At 42.3% G+C, this 25,249-nt stretch overlaps 1 protein-coding gene across 6 annotated transcripts in view; it reads left to right on the top strand.

Moving 5' to 3' along the window:
* Positions 1-25,249, top strand: part of znf385d (zinc finger protein 385D) — a 353,987-nt gene that overhangs the window by 34,186 nt on the left and 294,552 nt on the right. For 2 of the 6 annotated variants that reach the window (XM_080427115.1, XM_080427118.1), the window contains 6 exons: positions 2,183-2,351; positions 11,966-12,151; positions 12,599-12,739; positions 13,837-14,018; positions 20,472-20,573; positions 22,401-24,040. In XM_080427115.1, the coding sequence (XP_080283241.1) occupies positions 2,183-2,351; positions 11,966-12,151; positions 12,599-12,739; positions 13,837-14,018; positions 20,472-20,573; positions 22,401-22,667 (1,047 nt within the window). In that variant the 3' untranslated portion in view covers positions 22,668-24,040. Of the gene's footprint in view, positions 1-2,182; positions 2,352-11,965; positions 12,152-12,598; positions 12,740-13,836; positions 14,019-20,471; positions 20,574-22,400; positions 24,041-25,249 lie in introns of those variants that run through there. The other 4 variants (XM_080427116.1, XM_080427119.1, XR_013933090.1 and 1 more) reach the window with 3 other exon arrangements.

The raw sequence follows: 25,249 nt of genomic DNA on the forward strand, positions 1-25,249 counted from the left end.
ACAAAATATTTTGGAGGTCTGCAGACAAATTACGTATTAATTCGGCGGTCCTTGACAAGAAAATGTTTGAGAACCACTGCTCTAAAGACAGTAAAGTTTGACCTACCTGCCCTAGTCCCTTATTTTGGACTTTGGACTTTGGACGTGCTCTGTCACCAAAAGACCACACTGCCACACTCTTTGTTTAATAAAAACATATTTTTCACTCATAGAGCATCCAGAAAAAAACAACGTTGTCTGTCTCATGGGCAAGTGTCACAATTGGACTTTAGCAATTAATCCACAAGTATAGTTGATGAATATTTGTTGAAAATTATCTAATGGCTGATGTACAAGAAGTATGATACACTACTTACTGGAAATGAAAGAATGTCGCTCCAGAAGGAGATCCACCATTTGGAAAAAGTGATGCCCACATTAAAATAAGATTGTTAATCTAATCATTTATGGAAACACTTTTACGTTAGGAGTTGTTTCGCTCAAAAAACTTTCCTACAACATTAACGAAAATATAATAATCTATATTTCTGAAATATTGGGTGGTGAATACAGTGTAGTATAGCATTTTGGAATGAAGCCACTTTGAATTATACTTACTATACTACTATACGTTTCATTTGACTCACTTTTTAGATGAGCTGATATACTGATTTGTGTCTAGAATATCTGGATATATGGTATAGGGTGAAGGGTTAGGTGACATTGGTTCTCAAAGTGGGGTCCAGGGACCCCCAGGGGTCCTTGGGAGGATACCAGGGGGTCCCCAGCGAAATTAGTTGATAAAGTGTCACAATCATTTTAACCCCTTTATCCATATTGTATAAAAATAGCAGATCTACAAGCTCATAGCGTGGCACCGAGTGCCGTGCTACGAGCTTGAAGATCTGTTATTCATGAAAAATCTTGAAAATGTGTGAAAAATAATCTTTCAGTCGAACATTTTTAACACAAATCTTTGCTTCTGGGGGTCCCTGGCACAACATATTTTCAGGCGGGGGTCCGCGGCCACATACATATCAATTCGGGGGTCCTTGGCAGGAAAACGTTTGAGAACCACTGCTGTACAAATAGCACATGCTATGCCGTGGCTGTTTACTACAGGAGGGGTGTCATCGGAAAGCCGTTTTCTACCGTTAAAACAATACGACATGTGCTCATACAATGGATTCTTCTCACAAGGCAAAAGAGAAGTAGGAACGGCACTTTATTTAACAGTTTGTGGAGAACACTAAATAGAATGGTCCCTTTGTCTCGGTGGTCTTCAGAGAAACCCCCGCTTACAGCCCATATAATTGCAGTTGCTTACGAATGTCTGCCGGGGATGTGTGGCTGGCACATTTATTTATTCCCCCCTGATACCTTACTTCCTGCCACAGGCTAAATTCCACGCGGAAGTGTGTGGAAGTAAACAAGGACAAGTAAAACTCTTTGCATATGCCCCAGATTTCTGTGTGCCTCGATAAATGTGTTTTGAAGGTGAAGCCTTGGTGGCAAATACGTGTTCAGACTTTAAAATCCCACCCATTTAATCCATTAAGACCGGGAACGCATCTGTGTAGTTTTTTAGATTTCTTAGGCTATTAAAAAATAGAAGATATACAAGCTCATAGCGCTGCGCTCGGTGCCGTGCTATGAGCTTGTATATCTGCTGTTTTTGAATAGCCAAAGAAATCTAAAAATGACACAGATGCGGGAAAATTGTGAAAATGTGTGCAAATCTTTGAATATATATATTTTTAAGGGAACATTTGTAAAATATTTTTGTTCCAGGGACCTCCAGAAGCATAAAGTATAAAATCTAAAATGACATGGTCTTAATGGGTTAATAAATGAAGAATCATGGGTCACAGAGAGATTTATCACAAGGAACCTTATTATTGTTGATGGGGCATTAAATGGTTGACATTCAAGAACCACATCTATACAAGGATTACTGGGTATTTCTTCTAATTGTGAGCGCTGGCTCGGTAATAAGCCTGTATAAGGTTATGCAAGGTTTCAACATTTGCTGTTTGCCATCATTGCAGAAGTGCAAGGCCTATTTACTGTCAAGCTGTTAATTATGTTTAGTCTGTTCTGTTTAATGACTCACTGGTTTTCATCTAGTTTTCAGCTTCAATGTTGGTGCAGGCTTTAGTTGGTTCCCGTTTCAAACTGCAGCCTGTTATTTTTCCTCTTGCAGAGTCAGGCCCTGTCCCACTATAAGGGAACCAAACACGCCAAGAAGATCAAATCTCTGGATGCACCGAAAAGCAAGCTCAAAGGCTCAGTCGGCACCAAGGAAACCAACAACCAGGAGATGTCAAAGAGCATCGACACTTCACAGATCCTCAATGGCACCGACAGGAAAGGTTGGTGTTTGGTCGCCTGTTTTAATCACCAAGCATTGTTTGTCACTGACATTTAGTCCATTTTATACCGGGTGTGTTTTTCCTTGATAGTCAATCATGAATAGATTAGACGCCGCAGTTGCACAAATCTATTATTTTATTTATTTATTTATTTTTGTCGCCAAACTGCTTTCTTGTCTCTTTGAAAATGAGATTCTTCATTTCGGTGGGGGTCATGGTAACTGAGGTACAAATATATAAAGAAATCAAACTAGACAAGGTGCAGATTATTTAGACAGATTTGACTGTGCTCGTCCATGATAAAACCTCCCAACTCCACAACTATGGCCAAGAAGCCTTCATTTCCTCCACTGAAGTAGTACTAACACCACCTGTAATTAAGTCATAAAACTGGACCTAATGGTCCAGTTTTATGACTTAATTACATTCCTTCAGACTTTGAGTATCTAATACATTTCTAAATGAAATTGGAAACATATTGTGTTGTTGTCCTCTGAGATTAAGTCTAAAGTTTGAATACCTTTACCCATGGTGTCTACTTTTCCAGAATTCCACATGCAATTGCATTTAAACTAGAAGCACATTTCTGGAGCTCACACTCAACATCTCAAGACACACAACTTAGTGTAAAACTGCGTTGTGTCCAACCATCTATGCTACCAATGAACATAGTAACAGAATATTTACATGAATAACCTGGTAACTTAGCTTTGGTTTTAGATGTTGTGTTATGTTCAGAGTAAAACATTAGCTCAGGTTTCCCACTCAAACTCCCTTGGTGCCAAAACACGCTTCAATTACAAAATGATTTTTCCACCAGGATTTGTATATACAAACCTTAAGAGACCTTGACATTAGTTGACAGCAGTTCAAATGCAATATCACCAAACAGACAAATGGCTGTTCATTATTTCCATTACTGACAATGCTTAACAAATAGGAAAAAGAAGAAAAAAAGAGAGTAAAAACAAAACAAAACAAAACAAAACAGCACATTAAGCCTTGGAGTCTAGCTACAGTAAGTGGGAGCGGCGTTTTGTCACAAGTGGCATTGGGTAATGAATATTAATGTGCTCAGATGTCAGAAGAATTAATTGGCAAGGCGGGTAAACGCTGCATTATCTGAAAGGCTGAAGTATTTGACGCTCTATCAGTGCCAGATAACTCCCACTAATGAAAAGGCGAGGTCAGGGAAGAGTAATGACCATACATAGAGTAGGCTGCAACAACAGGAAAAGTGGACCTTTGTTTGCTTTTGCAGAGTGGGCACTCAGTGGTGATGTTTTGGTCTCAAATGTGACAAAAAGCAATTACATTTCTCAGGCTCCTGCTGTGTTCAGAGAGAGTGGGAAGGATGAATTGTTTATGTTCCGAGAAGAATAATATACGGTAGAAGGTGTAGAGTATATGAAAGAAGGGATTTGGACGCTATATAGCATATCTATTTTAGGAAAAGAGAAATGTTACCTATAATCACTGTTCGTTTTTTTCTTTTCTTCTTTTTTTCCTTAAAAATAAATAGAAATAGAGGTAGTTAGTTAGAGTATTATTTAACTAATCCAATTGTAAGATTATATTTCACTTCAACTATCTATTTCACATAGTGGATGCCTCGTAGATTAGAAACCCTAATTAGGTTTCAGAGTTCTATGTGCTCAAAGTAGGAAGATAAAGCCAACGGTGTCGCACACAGAGAATGGCAGAGAATAGCAGATCTACAAGCTCACATCCGCGACGCGTTGTGAGCTTGTAGGAAGTATGAATCGGTTTTAGGAATGGAATGCTGCTATGTATCACGAGAGGAATGTGAATGGGGAAGAACCAGTGTCTACAGTATATATGTGAATAGTGTGTAGTGTAGTTGTAGGGTGGATGGATCATGTTAGAAGGCAATGTGTCATTTGTGTTTTTCCCCTTTCCCTGGGAGGTTGTGTCTAAGATGGACAGCTGGCCACAGTAAGATATTATAGATTAGCATGATGACTCAGCCTGCCTGTCAACTGTGTGTGTGTGTGTGTGTGTGTGTGTGTGTGTGTGTGTGTGTGTGTGTGTGTGTGTGTGTGTGTGTGTGTGTGTGTGTGTGTGTGTGTGTGTGTGTGTGTGTGTGTGTGTGTGTGTGTGTGTTTGTTTTCACACTAGTGTCAGGGAAAGAGAGAGAGAGAGTAAAAGAGAAAGAGACAGAGAGCGGATAATAGATGGGCAGAGATAGGACAGACAACTAAATGAAATTGAGAGGGAGCGATACAAAGATGTAGAGGTAAAGGACACAGAGATAAAGAGGGAGACAGAGAACCAGACGGAGACAGAGACAGGGAGATAGAGAAACAGAGTCGGGGGGGAGAAAGAGACAGACAGAAAAAGGGAGAGGAGAGGCAGACAGACAGATAAAGATGGAGCCAAAGAGATGGGTGCGAGAGAGAGAGAGAGAGAGAGAGAGAGAGAGAGAGAGAGAGAGAGAGAGAGAGAGAGAGAGAGAGAGAGAGAGAGAGAGAGAGAGAGAGAGAGAGAGAGAGAGAGAGAGAGGGAGAGGGGGGGAGAGAGAGAGAGAGAGGGGGAGAGAGAGAGAGAGAGAGAGAGAGAGAGGGGGGGAGAGAGAGAGAGAGAGGGGGAGAGAGAGAGAGAGAGAGACAGGGGGAGAGAGATAGAGAGGGATAGAGAGGGAGAGAGAGAGAGAGAGAGAGAGAGAGAGAGAGGGGTGCCCATAGCACAGCCCGCCATCTCTCAGTTCCAGTCCACTGCCTGAGGAAATGTAGCCTGATATTAGCTATTAAAGAGCAGATTGTCAGGGGAGCCATGCCAGCGCTGACAGCAGCTGTACAATGTAGCAGTCTGCAGGCTGCATAGAGGCAGGGGGCTCGCACAGGCTTGTTCAGCCATCAGCAACACCACAGTCCCCACTGAAACTCTCCTCCCGCAAAAAGACACCCCAAACCCCCCACACACACACGTACACACACACACACACACACACACACACACACACATGCGCGCGCACACACACACACACACACACACACACACACACACACACACACACACACACACACACACACACACACACACACACACACACACAGAGATGCACGTGCGCTCGCTCGCGCACACACACACACACACACACACACACACACACCCCCACACACACACACACACACACACACACACACACACACACACACACAGAGATGCACGTGCGCTCGCTCGCGCACACACACACACACACACACACACACACACACACACACACACACACACACACACACACACACACACACACACACACACACACACACACACACACACACACACACTTTTGTACCTCAGCCCTGAATGCACTGGGCTGAAAAAATCCTTTACAGAACACACATCAGAGAAAGGAGCAAAGAGTTGGTGATTAGAACAGCTCCTCACCTGTGCAGAGCTGCAAACGTCCTGGTTTGTGGGGGAGGTTGGTCGTGAGTGTGTGTGTGTGTGTGTGTGTGTGTGTGTGTGTGTGTGTGTGTGTGTGTGTGTGTGTGTGTGTGTGTGTGTGTGTGTGTGTGTGTGTGTGTGTGTGTGTGTGTGTTTGCGCGTGCACGTCCGTGGTTGCAAGTGTGTGTGTGTTTGTAGTGCGTGCCTGCGTGTGTGTGTGTCTGTGGGAGGGGGTCATAGGTGTTGAATGGAATTTGTCAGAACTCAAGAGCCTTGAGGGATTGCTGTCCTTTAATTTGTGGCGGAATATAATAGGACGCAATCATTTTAATTAAACGGCTTAATCCAGCAACATTGAAAAAGGTAATCAGATCTTCAGGGAGCTTCATGATTGCTTGAAAGACTAAACGGAGTGGAAGGTTTTCAGAGCGGTATTCCCCGCTCTATCGCTGATGCTTAAACCTCTTGGGGAGAGGTTTACACAGACGAGGGACGGGCAGCTGTCCAAGAGGTTTGCTGTATCAGTCTTGTTCTCTTGTTTTCTCTCTTTGTCATGTGCCCACTCCCACCCTCTCTCCCTCTCTCCCTTTCTCTCTCTGTTTTTACTGTGACCCTATTCAATCCGGGAACGCATCTACAAATGTCTTCTAAATCCTAACAGTTTTGACAGTTGAGACACTTATTTTGCTATAATATCAGTGGCTCTCAAACCTTTTCATGTCAAGCACCACCCAAAATTATATGTATTTGGCCGCGGACCCCCATCTCAAAATATAAAGTACCAGGGACCCCCAGAAGCAAAGATTTGAGTTACAAATGGTCGCTTTAAAAATATATATATTCAAAGATTTGCACATTACATTACAGTCATTTAGCAGACGCTTTTATCCAAAGTGACTTACAATAAGTGCATTCAACATAGGTAGGGAACGAAACTACTAATCACCAGAAGTCTTTAAGTGCATTCTCTTCTAAAACAAGCAACTAAGAGTATACCTAGCACTAAGGTAAAAGTGCAATATATCAGCTACCTACTTTCTTAAACAGATGTAGTGTATCGAATAAACAAGATCCAATAAAACAATAAAACAAGAGCTTGTACAACTAGTTAACAACAAGTAGGCAAGGCAAAGAGGAAGGGGTAGTGTTTCCTGAAGATGTGACTTTGCTGTCATGACATCAGTGGGGAGTTAATTCCAGAACAGAACAGAAAAAAAGCCGTGACCGTGTAGATCGGCTTGAAGAACCACTGAGCGACGAGGCGGACTGGTTGCCTCGTCGCTCAGCTTATCTGCGATTTTTGGTATGCAACCAAGTATAATGGGCCCTTTAATGTCTGTTTGCTTTACTTTTGTGTTACCCCCTCTCTTTTTACCTTATCCTCTCTTTCCCCTCACCCTCTCATGTCCCACTGCCTCCCCCCTTCTCCACTACATCCCTCTCTCTCTCTCTCCCCCTCTCGCTCTCTCTCTATCTCTCTATCTCTCCCTTGCCCTGTTATTTTTCTCTCTCGTCTCTCCCACTGTTGTTTTCTCCTCAATGCTTGGTCATCACTTTCTCTTTCATTGAACTTTTCACTTTTTCAATGCCATCACTGGGCTCATACTGTGATATATTTCCTCTTTTCCTCCCCTCTTCCTCCCTTCCTTCATTCCTTTGTTCCTTTATCTCTTTTTCTCTGTCCCCCTCTCTCCTCCATGCTCCCTTTTAGTTCTTTCATTCCTCTCTATCTTCTCTCCTCTCTCCGTACATTGGCTGTCAGCTCCCACCCACACCACCTTTAGATTGATCACAGTCATTACCTCCATTAATGAGCTGGGATAGAGTTCTTAACTGGGCCTCCCAGAGCCAGTTAAGGCCACAGTGAGTGAGGATATGGATTACTGGAGGCTTCCCAGCATGGAGGGCGTCCTCGGCCAGCCAAAGTACACTTTAATCACCTGCCCTCTCCGACGGCAAATGGCTCTTTAATGGCATTATGGAAGATGGGTGCACTGCGACACAAGGGCAGATGCATGCATGGGTTAACACGGGTTGACCTTATGACCCAGGTCTTGAAATTAAAAGGCTAGCTTTTCCCCTCAGCTCATGTCTCTTTCCTTTGGGGCTTGTCAGTTTTGCAAGGTCCTTACTGTATGTTGACACATGAATATTAGCTACGTCTTTGTTAACCACATTTTTCAACCCTATTTCAGGCACAGGCAAACATTTGCCAAAAATATATAAACATAGCGGAAATAGCAGATGTGCAAGCTCACACGTATCGCATTGCGACACTATTTGTTACATTTGTTGTGTGACGAAGTACATAGGTACGAGGTACAAGTACAAGGTACAGTAAGTGGTTAAAATGGTGTGGTGCTGAACCGTAATCTATTCCATCTCGTTCTATTGCAGGCATTTTAAGTCAGGAGGGCTAAACGCTTGCAATTTCATGTAAATGTCGCAAAATGAAAAATGAGAAAATCTTGCTCACATACTGTGGTTGGAAAAGTACAACACTGTGTCCATGTACACAGTGAAACACACTGTCATGTACAGTGTAAAAATAAACTGGCCACGGACAGGGACTCAAAGTGATTTTCTTGCACTTTTCTGGAATCAGAGGAGGACAGGGCGGACGGTGCTGCTGAAATCCTGCCCATACAAAGCCGGTGTGATGACAGTCAAGTCTCTGCTGAGATGGCTGTGATCAAGCCTTTGAATTGTAGTGATTTGAAGGTTGTTTTGATGCCTGGTCCACGGCAGCAGGCTGGGAGTGCTGTAGGTGGCTGGTAATTGCAGGGAGCTAAGAGGTCACCCCTGCTGCTGTGCTCCTGGCATAAGCATTATTCATCACAAGCGACAAGGTGGGCCACATCATAAATAGGCTACCAATTAATTGTTCGCGCACATGGTACATAGCTTGAGTTTGACATGACAGGGCAACGCACTGTAGTCACAAAAAAGTCGCAATTACGTTGTTGCTGTTGTTCTGAGGTTGGTTTATGTTTATTAGATTTACAACATGGCTCTGCAGGAGTCTAGCTGTCTAGAACAGGGGTTTTCAACTGATTGTGAACCAGGGACCACCACCCTGACTAAGAATCAACCTGGGGACCACTGTTGTGTTGGGTGGGGATATGGGCGTGGTGGTGTGGCGGAAAAAGCTTGAAAATAAATAATGACAGTTAATGGCTTCATTTAATTTGCTGCACGATACTACGCGCAACAAATTAAATCAAGCCCTTAATAGTCATTATTTAATTGAGATATGCTAGTGGTCCAGAGCTCAAAAAAGATCTTGAGAACCTCTGATCCATTCCTATCCCATGTTACCCTTATTCTTTACTCTTAACCTTCTAGATTAAACTCATGTTAACTGATTCATTGCAACTTATGTCTGAGCGAGCAGAGACTGCAGACACATGCGATTGATTATAGGCACATTTCCTAATGACGGTGACTCAACCAGGCAACACTTTCCCTTGAGATTCTAACTCCCTTTTCTGTGGAAGTTCTTGACGTCCGACTTCCCAGTAACTGACAACATTGACGTGTCATCGTACGTCACCAGGTAATTTAGTGTACTGTTTCTCAACTAGTGATCGATAAGATAAATTATGAAAATACAAATCTTCATGGTCAGAGACCACATGCAATACCTTCACGGACCACGCTGGTCTAGAAGATGGTGTGTGTGTGCGTGTGCGCGCGCGCGCGCGTGTGTGTGTGTGTGCGCGCGTGTGTGTGCGTGTGTGTGTGTGTGTGTGCGTGTGTGTGTGTGTGTGTGTGTGTGTGTGTGTGTGTGTGTGTGTGTGTGTGTGTGTGTGTGTGTGTGTGTGTGTGTTTGTATGTCCATAGCTAATCTTGCAAACCACAGGACCGATCATCTCCAAACGTCAGTATCCTGGTGTCAGTATCCTAGTCAGTGTCCTGGTGTCAGTATCCTGGTGTCAGTGTCCTGTTGTCAGTATCATGGTCAGTGGTGTCAGTAACCTGGTGTCAGTATCATGGTCAGCATCATGGTCAGTATCCTGGTGTCTGTGAAGTTCAGGCGTAGTGGGAGCTCTGTGTAGGATTGTGCATTCAGTCTCATGCCATAGTTCTTGTCTAGCTTTCGATGATAACAAGGTCACTCTGGCCTGTGCTCTCACACACAGTGGTAAACATTTTGGCTGCCTGCTCCAAACACCATGAAAAACAGTCTGCTTGTATGATCAATAATTTATTCTTAGAAATTCTTACATAGGCAATTAATTCAATATTTGGCAATCAATCAATGAATTGACTAAATAAAAACTAAGACTACATATATTGACAATTTCGTCAACAAATAAAAAGTAGTAAAATGTTAGGGAAAGGACAGTGGAGAAGAGATCCAGTGGAACAAAAAAAAAGTCATTTTATGCTTGTTTGTGCTTGGGTGTTGCGCTCTGAAAATAGCAGATCTACAAACTCACGCGACGCGTTGTGAGCTTGTAGATCGGCAATTTGCAGAGCGCAAACCAAGTGTAAAATCAGCCATTACGAGTTACGACACCATCAAGGCCCGCCAAAACAACTAAATCAACGATAGATTTAGTCGACTATAATCTTATATTTAGTCGACTAAAATTAGACAAAAACTAAAACATTTCAGATGACTAAAATATGACAAAACTAAATGGAATTTTATTCAAAAGAATATGACTAAAACAACATAAAAATTTGCTGTCAAAATCAACACTGCTATTGATGACATCAGGCTTGCCCAAACATGGAAGGAAGCAGGGCGGTCTCACCGGTCTGAGATCATCACTTCACAAAATGTCAAAAGGAATATTTACAAAATGTAAAAAACATCCAGGGATTGACATCCTTGGCCTACGCCTGCAGAATAAATTTGGTACTGATCGGTGCAGTGGTTTCCGAGAATAGCCACGGACAGACACGGATGGACGGACAGACACACACATTTGGGGGACATACACTACGTACAGAAGACATATGGACGAACATAAAAATTGATTCATACATACAGTATATTTCTATCCTGTTTCATAACATAACAACCTTACCGAACCTTCTTGTCAGAGGTCTAACATATTTCTGGGATTTTTGATAGATGTGCACCCAATGACAGCATAGTTTCTATTGGTCTGACAGTGTTAGCTCTGACACCTCTGCTGGGACAAATATGAGCCATCCATAATGGCTCTCAAAAATAGCATGACATAATTCACTATTGATTTGTTCTCTTGGCTGGCTGATCTTCATTTCACGTCATTGGAGTATGGCGAGCTGAGAGGTGCTGGCATCGATCAGCAGGTGCTGCCAAGGCAAAATGAAATTTTGTTAAATGAGCGTGCAGTCCGGTGTGTTGTACACTGCACTGTGACATGTGGTGCTCTTTTGGGATCAAAGTTCATTGACGTATGACTGACTTTAATCCCAAAATTTAAGACAATCACTTGTAAGACAATATTGTTTTCCATAGCAGTAATTTGTTTTAAGTGGTGAAGTACCTTCTGATAATCGATGAAATATTGAATCATATTACAGAGTCTGTTCATCTTGATAACCCGGAGTGTATGTAAATTAAATTTTTGTTTCGCTGACATAATTCCCATACATCACATTGGCATTTAATCGATTAGCTAACACGGCTCCAGAATACCTAACTAAGAAGTTCCAATTGCATTCAGAGTAGCTGAAACAGTGATGCGAACTATGCAGCCCTCACATCTAGAGTTCGGGCTGCTACGCGACCCTCACACCTACGTTGCACCACCGATCCAACCAATATGTCTGAGTCATAGTGTTGTACCCGTCTGTCTGCATCCCTTTTGTGCCCATATGGAGATCTCTGCAGCTGTGTCTCTTTTATGCCCATATATGGAGATCTCTGTATTTGTTAGTCCTTGTCCCTTTTATACCCATTGATGGAGATCCCTGATGTCATCAGTATATGCCCATATATTGGCATATGGGTATATCCATATATGGATACAGTGCACCAAATCTCTTTGCCAAAATTAGCTGATCTACAAGCTCACAACACATTGCAATGCGACGCGTTGTGAGCTTGTAGCGTAGCTAGTGTTCATGTGGTTGAAACATATTTTCAAAACATTTCAAGGTTAGCCACATGCACAGACTGTTTACACAGCTTTTGCCAAGTGCGTAATGAAGCCTTGAAGCATAGGATTGATTCCATGCTCACAATGTGTTTCCCTTGACAGATGCAGCACCCCTACAATTAACCCCTGTGCTCAAACTGGCAAAACCTCTGGTATCACTGGCTCTCCCTTTCACCCCTACGTTGCCATCCCTGCCAACGGCGTATCCAAACACCACCGCCACATCTCCAGCCATGGAGTCTACCTCAGCCGTTGGAGGGGAGGAGCCTGGCTCATCTTCAGACCAAGGTTATTATAGTTTTGTTTTTGTTTTATTTTGTATTTATTGTTTTGGATTTCTGTTTTCAATTTCAGTTTCGTTTTCAAGTATTTTTTTAAAGGCTGAGTTTTAGTTTAGTTTCTACAAGCTCAGAAAAATTAGCTTTAGATCAGTTATTTTCTCTATTTGTGAAGAAAAAAATATTGGAAGTTAATATTTCATATCCACCCATTCTAGGCTTTTGTATGAAATATTGACAAAGACCTTTTCTAAGGACATTTTCTCTATGTGATTTTTGTTAGTTTTGGCTAGTTTTGTAAAAAGGAAAGGAAACACACAATTCAGTTAGTTATTAGTTAGTTATATTTTTTTTGTGAAGCCTTTTTATTTCAGTTAACTCAAATGTTTGTTCAATTATCGTTTAGTTTAGTTTTTTTTGTGTTAGTTTTAGTTAACTATAATAACCTTGCATTCAGACCCAGATACGGAGCCAGAGGCTAATGGTGAAGCAGAGGTGGACAACGAGACAGAGGAGGAGAAGGCTCAACGTCTTCTATACTGCTCGCTCTGTAAAGTGGCCGTTAACTCTGCATCCCAGCTGGAGGCTCACAACAGCGGTGAGAGACACGTCCTGACATTTCTGCTGTGTCCCTGCGGCTTGTGAGCCAAGTCACTTACCATTTAATGGGTTTTTGCAGGGGAGTTTCCTCTTGGCAGTAAAGAGCATTTCCAATGAAGAGTCTTCTTGTTTATCAATTGATTTTGAGTGTCTCTACTCTCTACATAGTAAACATTGTGGTGTTAATTTAATACTGAGATTGTACAAATGTAACCCTGTTGGGTTACATTTGTACAATATCTTAGTTACAAATGGATTAATTAACACTGAGGATATTACTGATTGTTGCAGAGCTGTTTGAACAGAGGACAAAAAGGGACTACAGATTAAAATAAGCTTGTTGTCCTCTTAAATTCCATGATTTTTTATGAATACATATTAAGTTCAATGGTCAATTTGCCAACTTCAGTGTTGAAAAGATAGCTCACAGTTCATGTTAAATACTTTTATGCTTTTTACACACTTTTTAAACATTTCTCATTTCTCATTACTGCTGGAACCCTTTGCTCATGAGATCAGTGCAATGAAGCTAAACCAAACTGTAATTTTTGCCGTGTTTTTTGCCGTGAAGGAGGCTAGCCGTCTATAAGATTGTCTGTCTGGACCGTTCAGCGCCAAATCAATGTCTCGTGCCTTCTCTTCCAGGAGGTCAACTTAGTGCCTCCACACATTTATTTTTCACATTTTATGTTTTCTTAAACGTTTAACTTGAATTTTATAATGGATGTCAATGGGGCTCAGATCGCGCTGAAACCATGCCCAACTTTTGAGATGACTGATGTCATTAATGTCGTCAATACACTAGGAATAAATGCTAAAAGATGTGTGCAAGCGTAATATGACCAAGGATGTGATCCAATAATGAGGTTAAATACCTTTTTTGTGAAATAAATAAAGTCCGCACACTGGCTCTCGGCTCCACTTTTTGAAAGCAGCAATAAAAAAGTGTAGCCAAGAGCCAGTGGGCAGACTTTATTTATTTCACTGTTGACCTGCCGTTTGTCCAGTACAGTATTTTACGCTTACGTTCCTTTTGTTTTTCTTATCATAAAATGCGGATTCCACATCGCTATTTTATTTGTGTTTATTGTGTAGGTACGAAGCACAAGACAATGCTGGAGGCCAGGAGTGGCGTGGGCGCCATCAAGTCCTTCCCTAGGCCAGGGGTCAAGAGCAAATTGGTCCCACCCGTCAAATCAACAACAGGCCTGCAGAACAAAACATTCCACTGTGAGATCTGTGATGTCCATGTCAACTCAGAGACCCAACTCAAACAGGTGTGTCAACTTCAAGTTTATTATCACATCAAGTTTACAGGTGTAAAATAGTTGTCCGTACAAGCTCCAATGATTTGCAGTTATAGAGAGAATAGAGAAAGAAACAAAGCAAAAGTCAGATGACAATATCAACTATACATATGGTGCATACTCAAAAAAGAAATACAAATGTGGCAGAATATCACAGTCTCTTGTGCAAGTAAGAGACATATCACTTAAGCCCTCTCCAGACCAATCTGAGTCGGCCCGATTTTGGGCCGAATTGGCTTCGGGAAGCGTCGGCCAGTCGGTTAGGGGTCCGTCGGGGGGTCCGTCGGGACCTTTTCGGCCGACCCAGAGCCGACCGAACATGTTCAGCTTTTTAGCCGACTGGTAGCGCAGTGGCAGTGACAACAGAGGGCTGTCGGTGTTGCCAGATTATGTGAGAGAAACAAGCGACCATGTCTATGAAAACCTACATTCACTGTTTCTTGTTGTTGCTCCCAGAGAGAGAGAGATTGATTGATTTGCCCTACCTTTGCGCTGTGGTGATTGGGAGCAGGTGTGTAAATTTGTCCAGTGACGGAGTCACATGCATCCGTGTTTATGTATAAATATGTAATGCGCAAGTATGTAAACATGTCCTTCCTTCAGAGTGGGAGTTCAAGCATTGCATGAATAGGCTCGTAAAGCAGGGAGATAGTGACAGAGGAAGAGTGGTAGAGACCGAGGGGGAGAGAAAGAGGGGGGAGAAAGAGAGAGAGAGAGAGAGGGAAAGAGAGAGAGGAAGGGAGAGAGGGGAGAGAAAGAGAAAGAGAGAGGGGAGGAAGACAGAGAGAAAGTGGGTGAGAGAGAGGGACATACCAGGAGCGAGGGAGAGAGAGGAACGGAGAAAGCGGGAGGGAGAAAGAAAGGGAGAGAGACGGAGAGAGAAACGGAGGGAGGGAGAAAGAGGGAGGTAAAAAGCAGCAGAGAGAGAAGGAAAGAAAGAGAGAGGGAGAGACAGAGGGAGAGTGAAAGATTGAGAGAGAAAGAGCGAGCGAGAGATTGAGGAGACGGAAAGAGGGAGAGAGAACGAGCAATTAAGTGAATTGCTTTCACCTGCTGCTGCTGCTGCTGCTGTGCGGAGTGTGCTACAGGGCATATCTCCGCCAAGCCAGGGTGACCTACCCAGGCTCATGAAATTCATATTCAGGCATAGTAGCCAATTAGAATGAAATCTTCAAAAACGGACTCATATACTGATACAGAACCATATATTGGCTATATATTATGGCTGTCGGGTGGAAATCTTGTATGTTCCTTTTTCATTATTATTTAAAAACAATTTAAAATCGTGAAAATAGCCAATCTACAAGCTGTAATTATTAATAATTAAGAAATACTATATTTTAAAGAGTGAAAAATCAACTAAAGTCATTATTAGTGCAAGTTCAACTTCAGTCAGTGAAGTCCAGGGCTGAATGTGACATATTGAGACCTATATAACTAAATATTGGTCATTTGCCAACACATTATTTTGTGAAATAAATGGGTAATATTTCACAGATAGTTATACTATTCTTATAATATATTAAAATACAATCATCCTTAACCTTCAAGTTAAATGCATTATTTCCGTGGACTTAAAAATCATTTTTGGACTTTAAAATCTTTATTATTTTTTTGGATGGCCTTCCTGCCCTGGCAGGAAGGCCGGGCAGGGCCTTTGTGCCCTCCAAAAAATTACAACACCAAAGGTCAAGTGGCCTTGCCCCTAAAATGACGAAATTCCAGGCTTGAATGCAATAGATGTACTCTGAGTCTGTTACAAGTAAAAGTCCGGAATTCAACATTTACTTGAGTAAAAGTACTAAAGTATTGGTATAAAAATTTACTTAAAGTACCAAAAGTAAAAGTACAAAAATGTTTGAAAATAGCAGATCTACAAGCTCAGAACGCGTGCATCGCAACACGTTGTGAGCTTGTAGATCTGCTATTTTCAAATAGCTTATAGGTATAAAATAGGGCTAAAGTGGTTAATGTATGTTTCATAATGATTTATATCTGCAAAGTAACTAGTAACTAAACATTTCAAATAATTGTTGTGGAGTACAAGTATAGACAATTGGAAATACTCCAGTAAAGTAAAAGTACCTCAAAATTGTACTTAAGTACAGTACTTGAGTAAATGTACTAGTTACTTTACACCACTGCACGTCAGTGAAGAAAAAACGCTGGGAACATCCCTAAGTGGCTTTGCAGGGAAACAAGCCCAAAGTCGCTTATAATAAGCAGACCTGGCAACGCTGGCACGCTAAAAGTCAAATTAGCACATGAATGGCCAGTCGGCTGACAGACTTAAATGGCAACTTTTGCCAACCGAATACCAGTCTGTTGCAGTCTGGAGTAGTCTGCAATAGTCTGGACGAGTCTGTTTGGTGCGGAGTTGCCTTTAGAAGCAGTCAAGTAGATATCAAACATATACAATGTAGGTGCCAGTGGCAGTGCAGGAGCAATGGCGTGTGTTCATTGTCATATACTGTACTGTACTGTACATAAAGTGATAATGTATGGCGGTGTATGTCGCCAAGACTGACATGGCGACAAGGCTCAGCGCTTCAACAGCCTGATAGTTGACAGGTGGAAACTGTTCCATAGTCTGGACGTGTTGCTTTTGATACATAGGTATTGCTTCCCTAGCCTGCCTGCCAGCAGCGACAGATAGTGGCTGGGGTGGTGGGTGTCCATGATGATCCTCTCAGCCTTGGCTACGCACCACTTCTCATATAGGTACATACTGTATATCTGCTGTCGGGCAGAAACCAGCTAACTCCAAAATGTATATTTTTCAGGAAATGGGAGGTGGGAGGTTTTGTTCATCATTGATAAGAAAAGCTGAATGGACCTCCAAGCTCACAATGAGGTTGGAGGTCAAAAGGGGGTGGAGCTTGGAGTCAGCAAAACCATCTAACTCCACCCCCCTTTGGTGGACTTAGCTGGTTTAGCAGACAGTTTGAGGATCCAATGGAGTTAGCTGGTTTTGTCAGAAGCGCTTTTTAATACTTTTCATTGGTTCAATATTTGTTTTACCAACACACAGACATAAAGGGTGTTCAATAGCACAAAATGGAGTTAGCTGGTTTCTGCCCGACAGCAACGATATACAGTATATCCGCTCACTGGGCCGTCTGCACCACCCTCTGTAGCTCTTTGTGGTTGAGGACGGTGCAGTTCCCATACCAGGTGGTGATGCAGCTCGTCAGGATGTTCTCGATTGTGCTGTTGTATAATGTCCTGAGGATGGAGCTGGACTTCTTCAGCCGTCTGAGCTGCACATTGGGTCCAGACCAAGGGGTTCTCTTAGGGCGGATTCAGACTATGGTCCCGGGTGCGCACCCCGGACCACATGGCAGATGTTGTGGTAGTGTGAACGTAGCGAACCGTTCCCCGTAACGCATCACCGTACCGTACCCGAAACCACCTGGGGAGGTAGTCTCGGGTCCGATTGCTGCGGACTGGGGAACGGAACGTTGCAGTGTGAATCCATCCGTACCAAGAGAAGGAAGTGGACTGCTAATCATATATCCTTTTATATTTTTTATAACTACACATTATTTTAGCTGGGTTATACCTTCTCATAGTTCTACTTGAATGTTGACAAGAAATAATAATCCCGCTAGTGTTTGAGTAGCGCGAGCCGTGAAAAATAATAAACAAAAAACACATGTGTAGCGAACGCGTATATAAGGATAAATATACTAAGGATTAGTCTGTGACGTCACTGCTAAAATACCAAGGATGCGTCCGTGACGCCAATATCATATTAACGAGACAACGTTACATTTCGAGGTTTCAAAGACCAGTGCACACACTGCTTTGGTTGTGTATTGTTGATCTGTTGTTATTATAATTCAAGACAACGTCAGGAACACAGTCAAACTTTATTATTCACTCTAGAGTGACTTTTCTTCTGTGAATGACATTCTCTCTCCCAAAGCCCCATACTCCTCAGCGCCCCCATGAGGCACATATTTACCATTACTGTTAAATGAAATGGTCTCGAGTACGGAAGGATTTTGGCCAGTGTGAATGCTGGCCAGCTGGGAGAAGCCAATCGTTCTCGGGAACGGTTTGAATCAAACGGACCCAGTCTGAATCCGCCCTTACAGCATGCAGTTCCTAATAGTGGCCCAGCAGATGTCGCTATTTCACCTTCTACCGGTCGCAATACAATATACTTTTATACAAGGTTTTGGGCGGACTTGATTTTATTACCTAAACATTTTCATAAACACTTAATGTTTTCAATCGCTAGTTTAAAGCCTTTTTTAAATCATCATGATATGCGTTTAGTAAATTATGGTCCCATTAATTTTCAAATTAATGATAAAGTAGGGTATGTTTCTAGTGTTTCTAGACTACTGGTTCTACCGAGTGAAGACTATGTCTATGGTCCAGACCTAGATCTATGAGCTTTGCGTCGAGCTATGCAGGAAGTATGGTGCTGAATGCCAAGCTGTAGCTGTCAGGTGAGAAAGGGCGGTGTGAAGAGCCATGGCAATTGCGTCGTCGGTGGATCTATTTTGACAATATGCAAATTGCCATGGGTACAGTGTGGCAGGCAGCATGGAACAAATGTAGTCCCTCGTCAACCTCTCAAAGCATTTGCTGACAATTGAGGTGACAGAGACAGCTCTCCAGTCATTCAGACACGTTAAAACTTGGAGTGCTTGGGGACACCAGCCACAATGGTGGACATCTTGAAGCCTGCGGGGACCACAGCCTGGGAGAGGGAGAGGTTGAAAATATCCACAAACACTCCCGCCAGCTGGTCCACACATGCTCTGAGGACACAGGCTGGGATGCCATAAGTGTGTGTGAGAGAGACTAGGGACAGCATGTGGGCGTGGAGGGGTGTGTGTGTGTGTGTGTGTGTGTGTGTGTGTGTGTGTGTGTGTGTGTGTGTGTGTGTGTGTGTGTGTGTGTGTGTGTGTGTGTGTGTGTGTGTGTGTGTGTGTGTGTGTGTGTGTGTGTGTGTGTGTGTGTGTGTGTACGGCATGCGTGTGTGCATGTGTGTGTGCGAAGAATTAAAGAGAGTGAGTTAAAGATTTATAAAAAAAACAGGCAGGAAGAGAAAGACAGATGAGAAATAGGGTTGGATAGATTGGAATGCCTTATAATCAAGGCAACATGAATGCTAATAATTCCGATAACTGCCGTTTTGGCCTGTATTTGATTTGACTTGAGTTGCAACGTGAATGTATGTTTATGTACTTGAAGCTGGGAGTAGATCAGTAGGTTTCTACTAAACATTGACCTCACCCCGCCTTTATACTCGTCAGTGCACCTTTGGCTAAATATCATTGAGAGCTTTAACTTGATTGAACTCTTTAATTCTGTTCTCATTGGCTCCTGGCCCACCTAATTATTATTCCAATTAAACTTCTGACAGTATAACAGTATATTTATCATCACTGTGTAGTTGAAATCTCCAATATAAACTGGAAAGGAATTTGGGTTGAATCTTTGGCACATTTCATCCATCAATTTTATTTTATTTCTGGCAGACAGGCACTATATGTTAAATTCAGTTGTGCTTATGTCAGAGCCAGCCTTGACATTTCTTACTGAAAATAGACAGATTATATACATTTTTAATTCAGAGACTTTGAGTGAGCACTTTCATATGGCATTATCCTAAATGAAGATGATTAACTTTTACACATTTCAGTTTCAGCTTGACTCAGTCCTAGAAGAATAGGAAACATGTTATTAAATCCATTTTAAGCACTACTGAATGTCTGACTAAAAGCCATTTTCCCAAATCTGTCATTGCTCATTGGCATGTGCTTGTGCCCATTAAATTCTTAGACTTTTGGATGTAGTTATAAATATTTCCTACATACTGTATGGCTTACATACTGAACAGACATACAGTTTGGTGGACCCTTTCGGTGCAAGACACTAGCACGCAACTAAGTGTAAATCACCCTAAAGTCCCTGATGCCAGCAGTATGGTGCCATGCCTGAACACACACACACACGCACGCACGCACGCACGCACACACACACACACACACACACACACACACACACACACACACACACACACACACGTACACACATACATACAGTACATACATACTGTACTGCATGTGTGCGTGACATATTTTACATTTCAGGGATTTATCCATGGGTCTTATCCAGAGTGCCTCACAGTGAGTGCACAGGTGGGAGTGTAGTTGCTTGCGGAAATTTCCACAAAATTAATGGCTTTTGGTGGATTTAATTTATAGTGTGTGTGCGCACACGTGCATGCGCGCGCACAAACACACTACATATAATTGCACTCTCTCTGACAGTGCACATGAATGTTGTATACCTACTTACTGTATGTTACATTATTTGTCAATATACCGTATGGTTGCAACCGAGTGGCTCTAATTAAGATGATTTGACGTTTGATGCAGCTTGTTATTGTTTAATTTCCAGCACATCAGCAGCAGACGTCATAAAGACAGAGCTGCAGGTAAACCTGCCAAACCCAAATACAGTCCCTACAGCAAGCCACAGAAAGGTCTGAGCAAACAACCGGTGAGTCCCTTTAAGATTATCATGACAATATGTCTTTGTAGACGCAACAGCCACGACAATTGATTTTTAATTTTGTAGATAGATAAACATGTCAGCTCAAGAGCAATACTTATTTGTCAAAACATGACACCTACACTAACAAAATAATTGGTAGTAGAAGGATTTATCATTTTAATGAAAGCCTTGATACATTATCAACATTTCTTTGGAATACAAAAATATGTTTTTAATTTTGCCTAGATTTACAGTCTGGTACATTTACTAGGTACTACAAAAAGAAGGTCTGAGCCAAGCACTCTGAATGGTGGAATGCAGACTTGGGTCAAATACTATTTCAACATCATTATTTTTGTTAGTTTAATCTGTAAGGGGCACCTACCAAATGAGTGGGGGTTTACCAGGTAGAATGTCAGCCGCAGAAGACTGTTCTAAAATTAACTATCGCTCTCCCTATATTCATTTAACCCATTAAGACTGGGAAAGCATCCGTGATTTTAACCACTTTAACCATTATTTTATACTTTGGCTATTCAAAAATAGCAGATATACTTCGTGCCGCACTGTGAGCTTGTAGATCTACTGTTTTTGAAAGATTGTGAAAATCTTTGCAAATCTTTGAACATATATTGTTTTAAGTGAACATTTCTAACTCAAATCTTTGCTTCTGGGGGTCCCTGGAACAAACATATTTTAGATGGGGGTCAGCGTCCAAATTCAAATAATTTTGGGTGGTCCTTGACATGAAAAGGTTTGTGTCACTTGAGAAGAATAGGTCACTGTGACACTAACAACCAAGGTACAGTCACTGCTGTGTCTGGTGTTTTATTAGACCTGCAGAACAGCACACCTCTGCAACTCAAATGTTGGCTGCCGTGTTGATCCCAGTATGACATGACTAACCACTTAAACCCTCTAGACTAAACTGGACCTGAGTCGGCTCTTAGAGCTTTTTTCCATCTTCACAAAATCTCTTCACCAAAAACAACCGATATACAAGCTAACAACACATTGCGTTGCGACACGTTGTGAGCTTAATGTTCCCTCCGGAATGTTCAAATAATTAGACAATAACAGTTTACTATTATAAGCATGTGCTCTTACTGAAATGGGTCACTGAGCAGTAAACCTTGCCCATTTGGTACTACTTCAAGCAGATTGAAATAAATGCAAAAAAAAAAACCTTTTGATCCGAGCCTAGAGTAATGGATAGAGGAGCAAATGTGGAGAAGCAAAGTCAGGCTGTGTGCCTGACTTTCCATCTTAGCTTCCTTGAAATGGCATCCATCACACCCACTGTTGGCTGAGACAAAATGCAGGGGTTAACAGTATGGGGGAAATTACTTTTCTGAAACCCATCATCGACTGAGTTAACGGAGACGAGGATCTTTGATGAGCAGAGAGTAAAGAATGCTTCCCATATAGGGTAACAATGCCTCAGTCAGTGATTGATAACCCATGACAATTGCTCCCATTGCGTTGCTGTGAAACCTTCACTTTTCCATTACTGATACAGAAGATTAAGTCAGATAACTTTGGTGGCCTTTGTAGATTTTTGTTTATTTGCTGAGATGGTTCTTTCTGTTCTACTTCTCATATTTATTTATTATGTACGTATTTATTTATTTCTCTTTTTGTTCTTTCTTTTCTCTGTGTGAAGAATGATTGCCCCCATAATCAGCAGTTACGCTTCAAATTGGCTTTGTTTCACACCGCTGGACTTCATCATTAGTGTCCAGAGGTTATGTTTTAAAAGGCAGTTTGCTTGTTTGACTATTACACTGAGGATGGGATTGATTTGTTTTGTTTTTATATATCTACTTTCTCCAGCAGACAAAGTTGACCATTGGAAAGGACCTTTGCCAGCCTCTGACTTCACAGATCATGCCCGGATTGCCGCCCGGATTGCCCGCACACCTGGCAGCAACACTTGCCGCAGCCCTGAGCAACGGATTCTCCCTCCGCTCCACACACACTACCAACCACGCCCCGACCACTACCCTCTTCCAAGCACAGACCCTCCAAGCGGCACTGCTTCGCCCGGCCCCTGGGCCCATCAGGACCTCCCATCCGCAGCTTCTGTTCGCCCCCTATTGACCCGTCTGATATGGTGATATGCAGACCCCTCCCATCAAGAACCAACCACGAACTTAACCCCGGGGGGGAGGCTGAGGACGTTTGTTAGAATCCATGAACCTTCTGTATATCTGGGCTACCTTCATCCTCCATCATTCAGTGATGAGTGAAACATAAACATTTCGGGGATGCTACTGATTGTAACTTCTCCCTGCTTGGAAGATCTCTCAATATCCACAGTGACAGTCCACCATTTGAAGCTAAACTTGACTGCAGTCCAGAGGACTTTGAATTGGATTTAATTCTCTAATATATTTCTGATTTGGTAAAGCCCACTAAAAAACACCCTTCTCTTCAGCTATATCTGGGCAATGCGCGCATAGTGAAGTCATTTTGTGCGCCATTCAGGTGCCCATGGACTATACTGGAACCCTGGACCTGGACCTGTATTTTACCGCAATAATGTACAAGACAAACCCTTGAACTATGCAGTGTCAATTAGTGTGCAATGCAAGGCACAATTTCAGCTCTAGCTAAATGTGGTAGGGATGTACTGTACTATGTAGGCTACTATTTGTAAAGACACAGTGTGGCACTAACATCATTGCTTTAGTGGAGGTTACCATCACTCATAGTTTAACAGGCTGTTTATGATTAGAAAACAAGTCCTTTGCTGTATGCACTTTAAAGCCTGATTTATGATACTGTGACAGTGTCATGCGAAAAGATAAGGTATTTTCAATTGAAAACACAACACCCTTTTTTGTTGAAATTATACGTTATTTTTGCCAAGCAACACGTCACATGACACTTTGTCACGGAAGCATAAATGAGGTTCAAGCCTCTCCTCAGTTGATGTCTACATTAGATGGCTAGACTGTGTTAGATGGTAAGAGTTTGTGTTGTGTTATCTCTTGCATAATGTGTTTGTATTTGTCATACAGTAATTGTGTGTGTGTGTGTGTGTGTGTGTGTGTGTGTGTGTGTGTGTGTGTGTGTGTGTGTGTGTGTGTGTGTGTGTGTGTGTGCGCGTGTGTGCGTGTGTGCGTGTGCAGCGTCAACATAGGCCAATTTTTTTGTGAAAACTTTTGGACATTGAACCAATTAATTGGTGAGACGTGTCTAATTGGGACAAAGTGTATGTTCCCAGTTTGATGTTACTACAATTTAATAAGGGTAAGGTTGTGTGACATGGAATGAATGAAACAGTCAATGTAGTGTGCATGAGTGCGTTTATGTGTGTGCGTACAGAAGTGATTGTAAGCTTTCCATCCATCATAAGCCATCCTAGTTGATATCTAGCACACATTATCACTGACAATGTCTTGGGTCAGAGGGACCACTAAGGCTTGTGTATATTACCTGTCAATGTGTATAAGGTGAACAATTTCAAATAAAAGAGTCCTACTTTGTTAATTTTTGGTCATTTTGTGTAGATCAATGCCATTTGTACCATCAAGTTTAGAGGTAGATATGTGTGGTAGACATTCAGGCTAATATAAAGTGCTATGGGAAAATTAATATAGGATGATATATCTATGAATTGGGAGTGCACTCAACACATTATTTTAAAAATGTGCTCTTCGGAGCACAACATGGTGGAAAACTTGTCAGGTGGAATTGGGCGTGGCTTATTTAGGGAGTTGTGTAATAATCCAAGGAATCCAAGGGAAACGTAATTTGGCAAAAACAAACATTTGGCGAAACTTCGGCTTTTGGCCGTCCGGCCTGGCGGAGACAATAAGTACACACACTTAGATTTATCTGATGTATAACAACTGATGATGGGTGAGTTAGAGCGGTGGCAGCCAAACCCTCAGTTTGGCTGCCAAACCCTCAGTTTGGCTGCCACCGCAATGTATGCACACACACGCACACACGCACACACACATACAAAGGTGCACAAACAAACACACTGTTGTTTAAAACCTGCTATCTCACCTCCACTGGAAATAACATATTTGACAAATGCAGATCCTGTATGTCTCAGAAGAATCCAGTTCAACACGATACCATAAGTCATCAGACACATTAAACCCAGTTGTTCAGTCTGTGAACTTTTCCATGATCCCATAAGCTTATCCATCTATCAACAGTTAGGAGGATATTGTCCCCCAAAAAGCTCCCAGTGCATTCCCTTAACTTGGCCGTCCATCCAGAGGAGGAAGCTTATTTCCAGAGCCCAGCTCCCACACCAAAATGAATGCAGCAGTCGATGTGATGACCAGGGTAGCAGCTCAGTGAGGGGGATCCCTGGCGTGGCCACCATCTTGCTCCCATTTACCCCCTCCCCTTGAACAATAATCGCAAACATCTGTAAGTGGGATGCGGAGCTCCTCTGTCTGCTGTTCCTCAGAGCTATCGGCAGAATGTCATCGACTGACTCTAGTTCTGTCAGAGGGGAAAACAGATAGCACACCCTGAAGCTGAATGTCAGAAAAGAAAGCTTTGGAATGTAGATAGATTAGAGCTGAGTATACACCTGGCTTCAATCCAGGCATGGGGCAGTTCCCAGTTATTGGCTAGTTGATGACTAGCATTGATTGTTGCGTCAGGAGGAGCTGAAATTGAGCAAACCTTAGCTTTTAATAGAGTGGTAGCTG

This window comes from Gymnoscopelus braueri (assembly GCF_963280865.1).
Source record: "Gymnoscopelus braueri genome assembly, chromosome: 4".
Lineage (NCBI taxonomy): Eukaryota > Metazoa > Chordata > Actinopteri > Myctophiformes > Myctophidae > Gymnoscopelus > Gymnoscopelus braueri.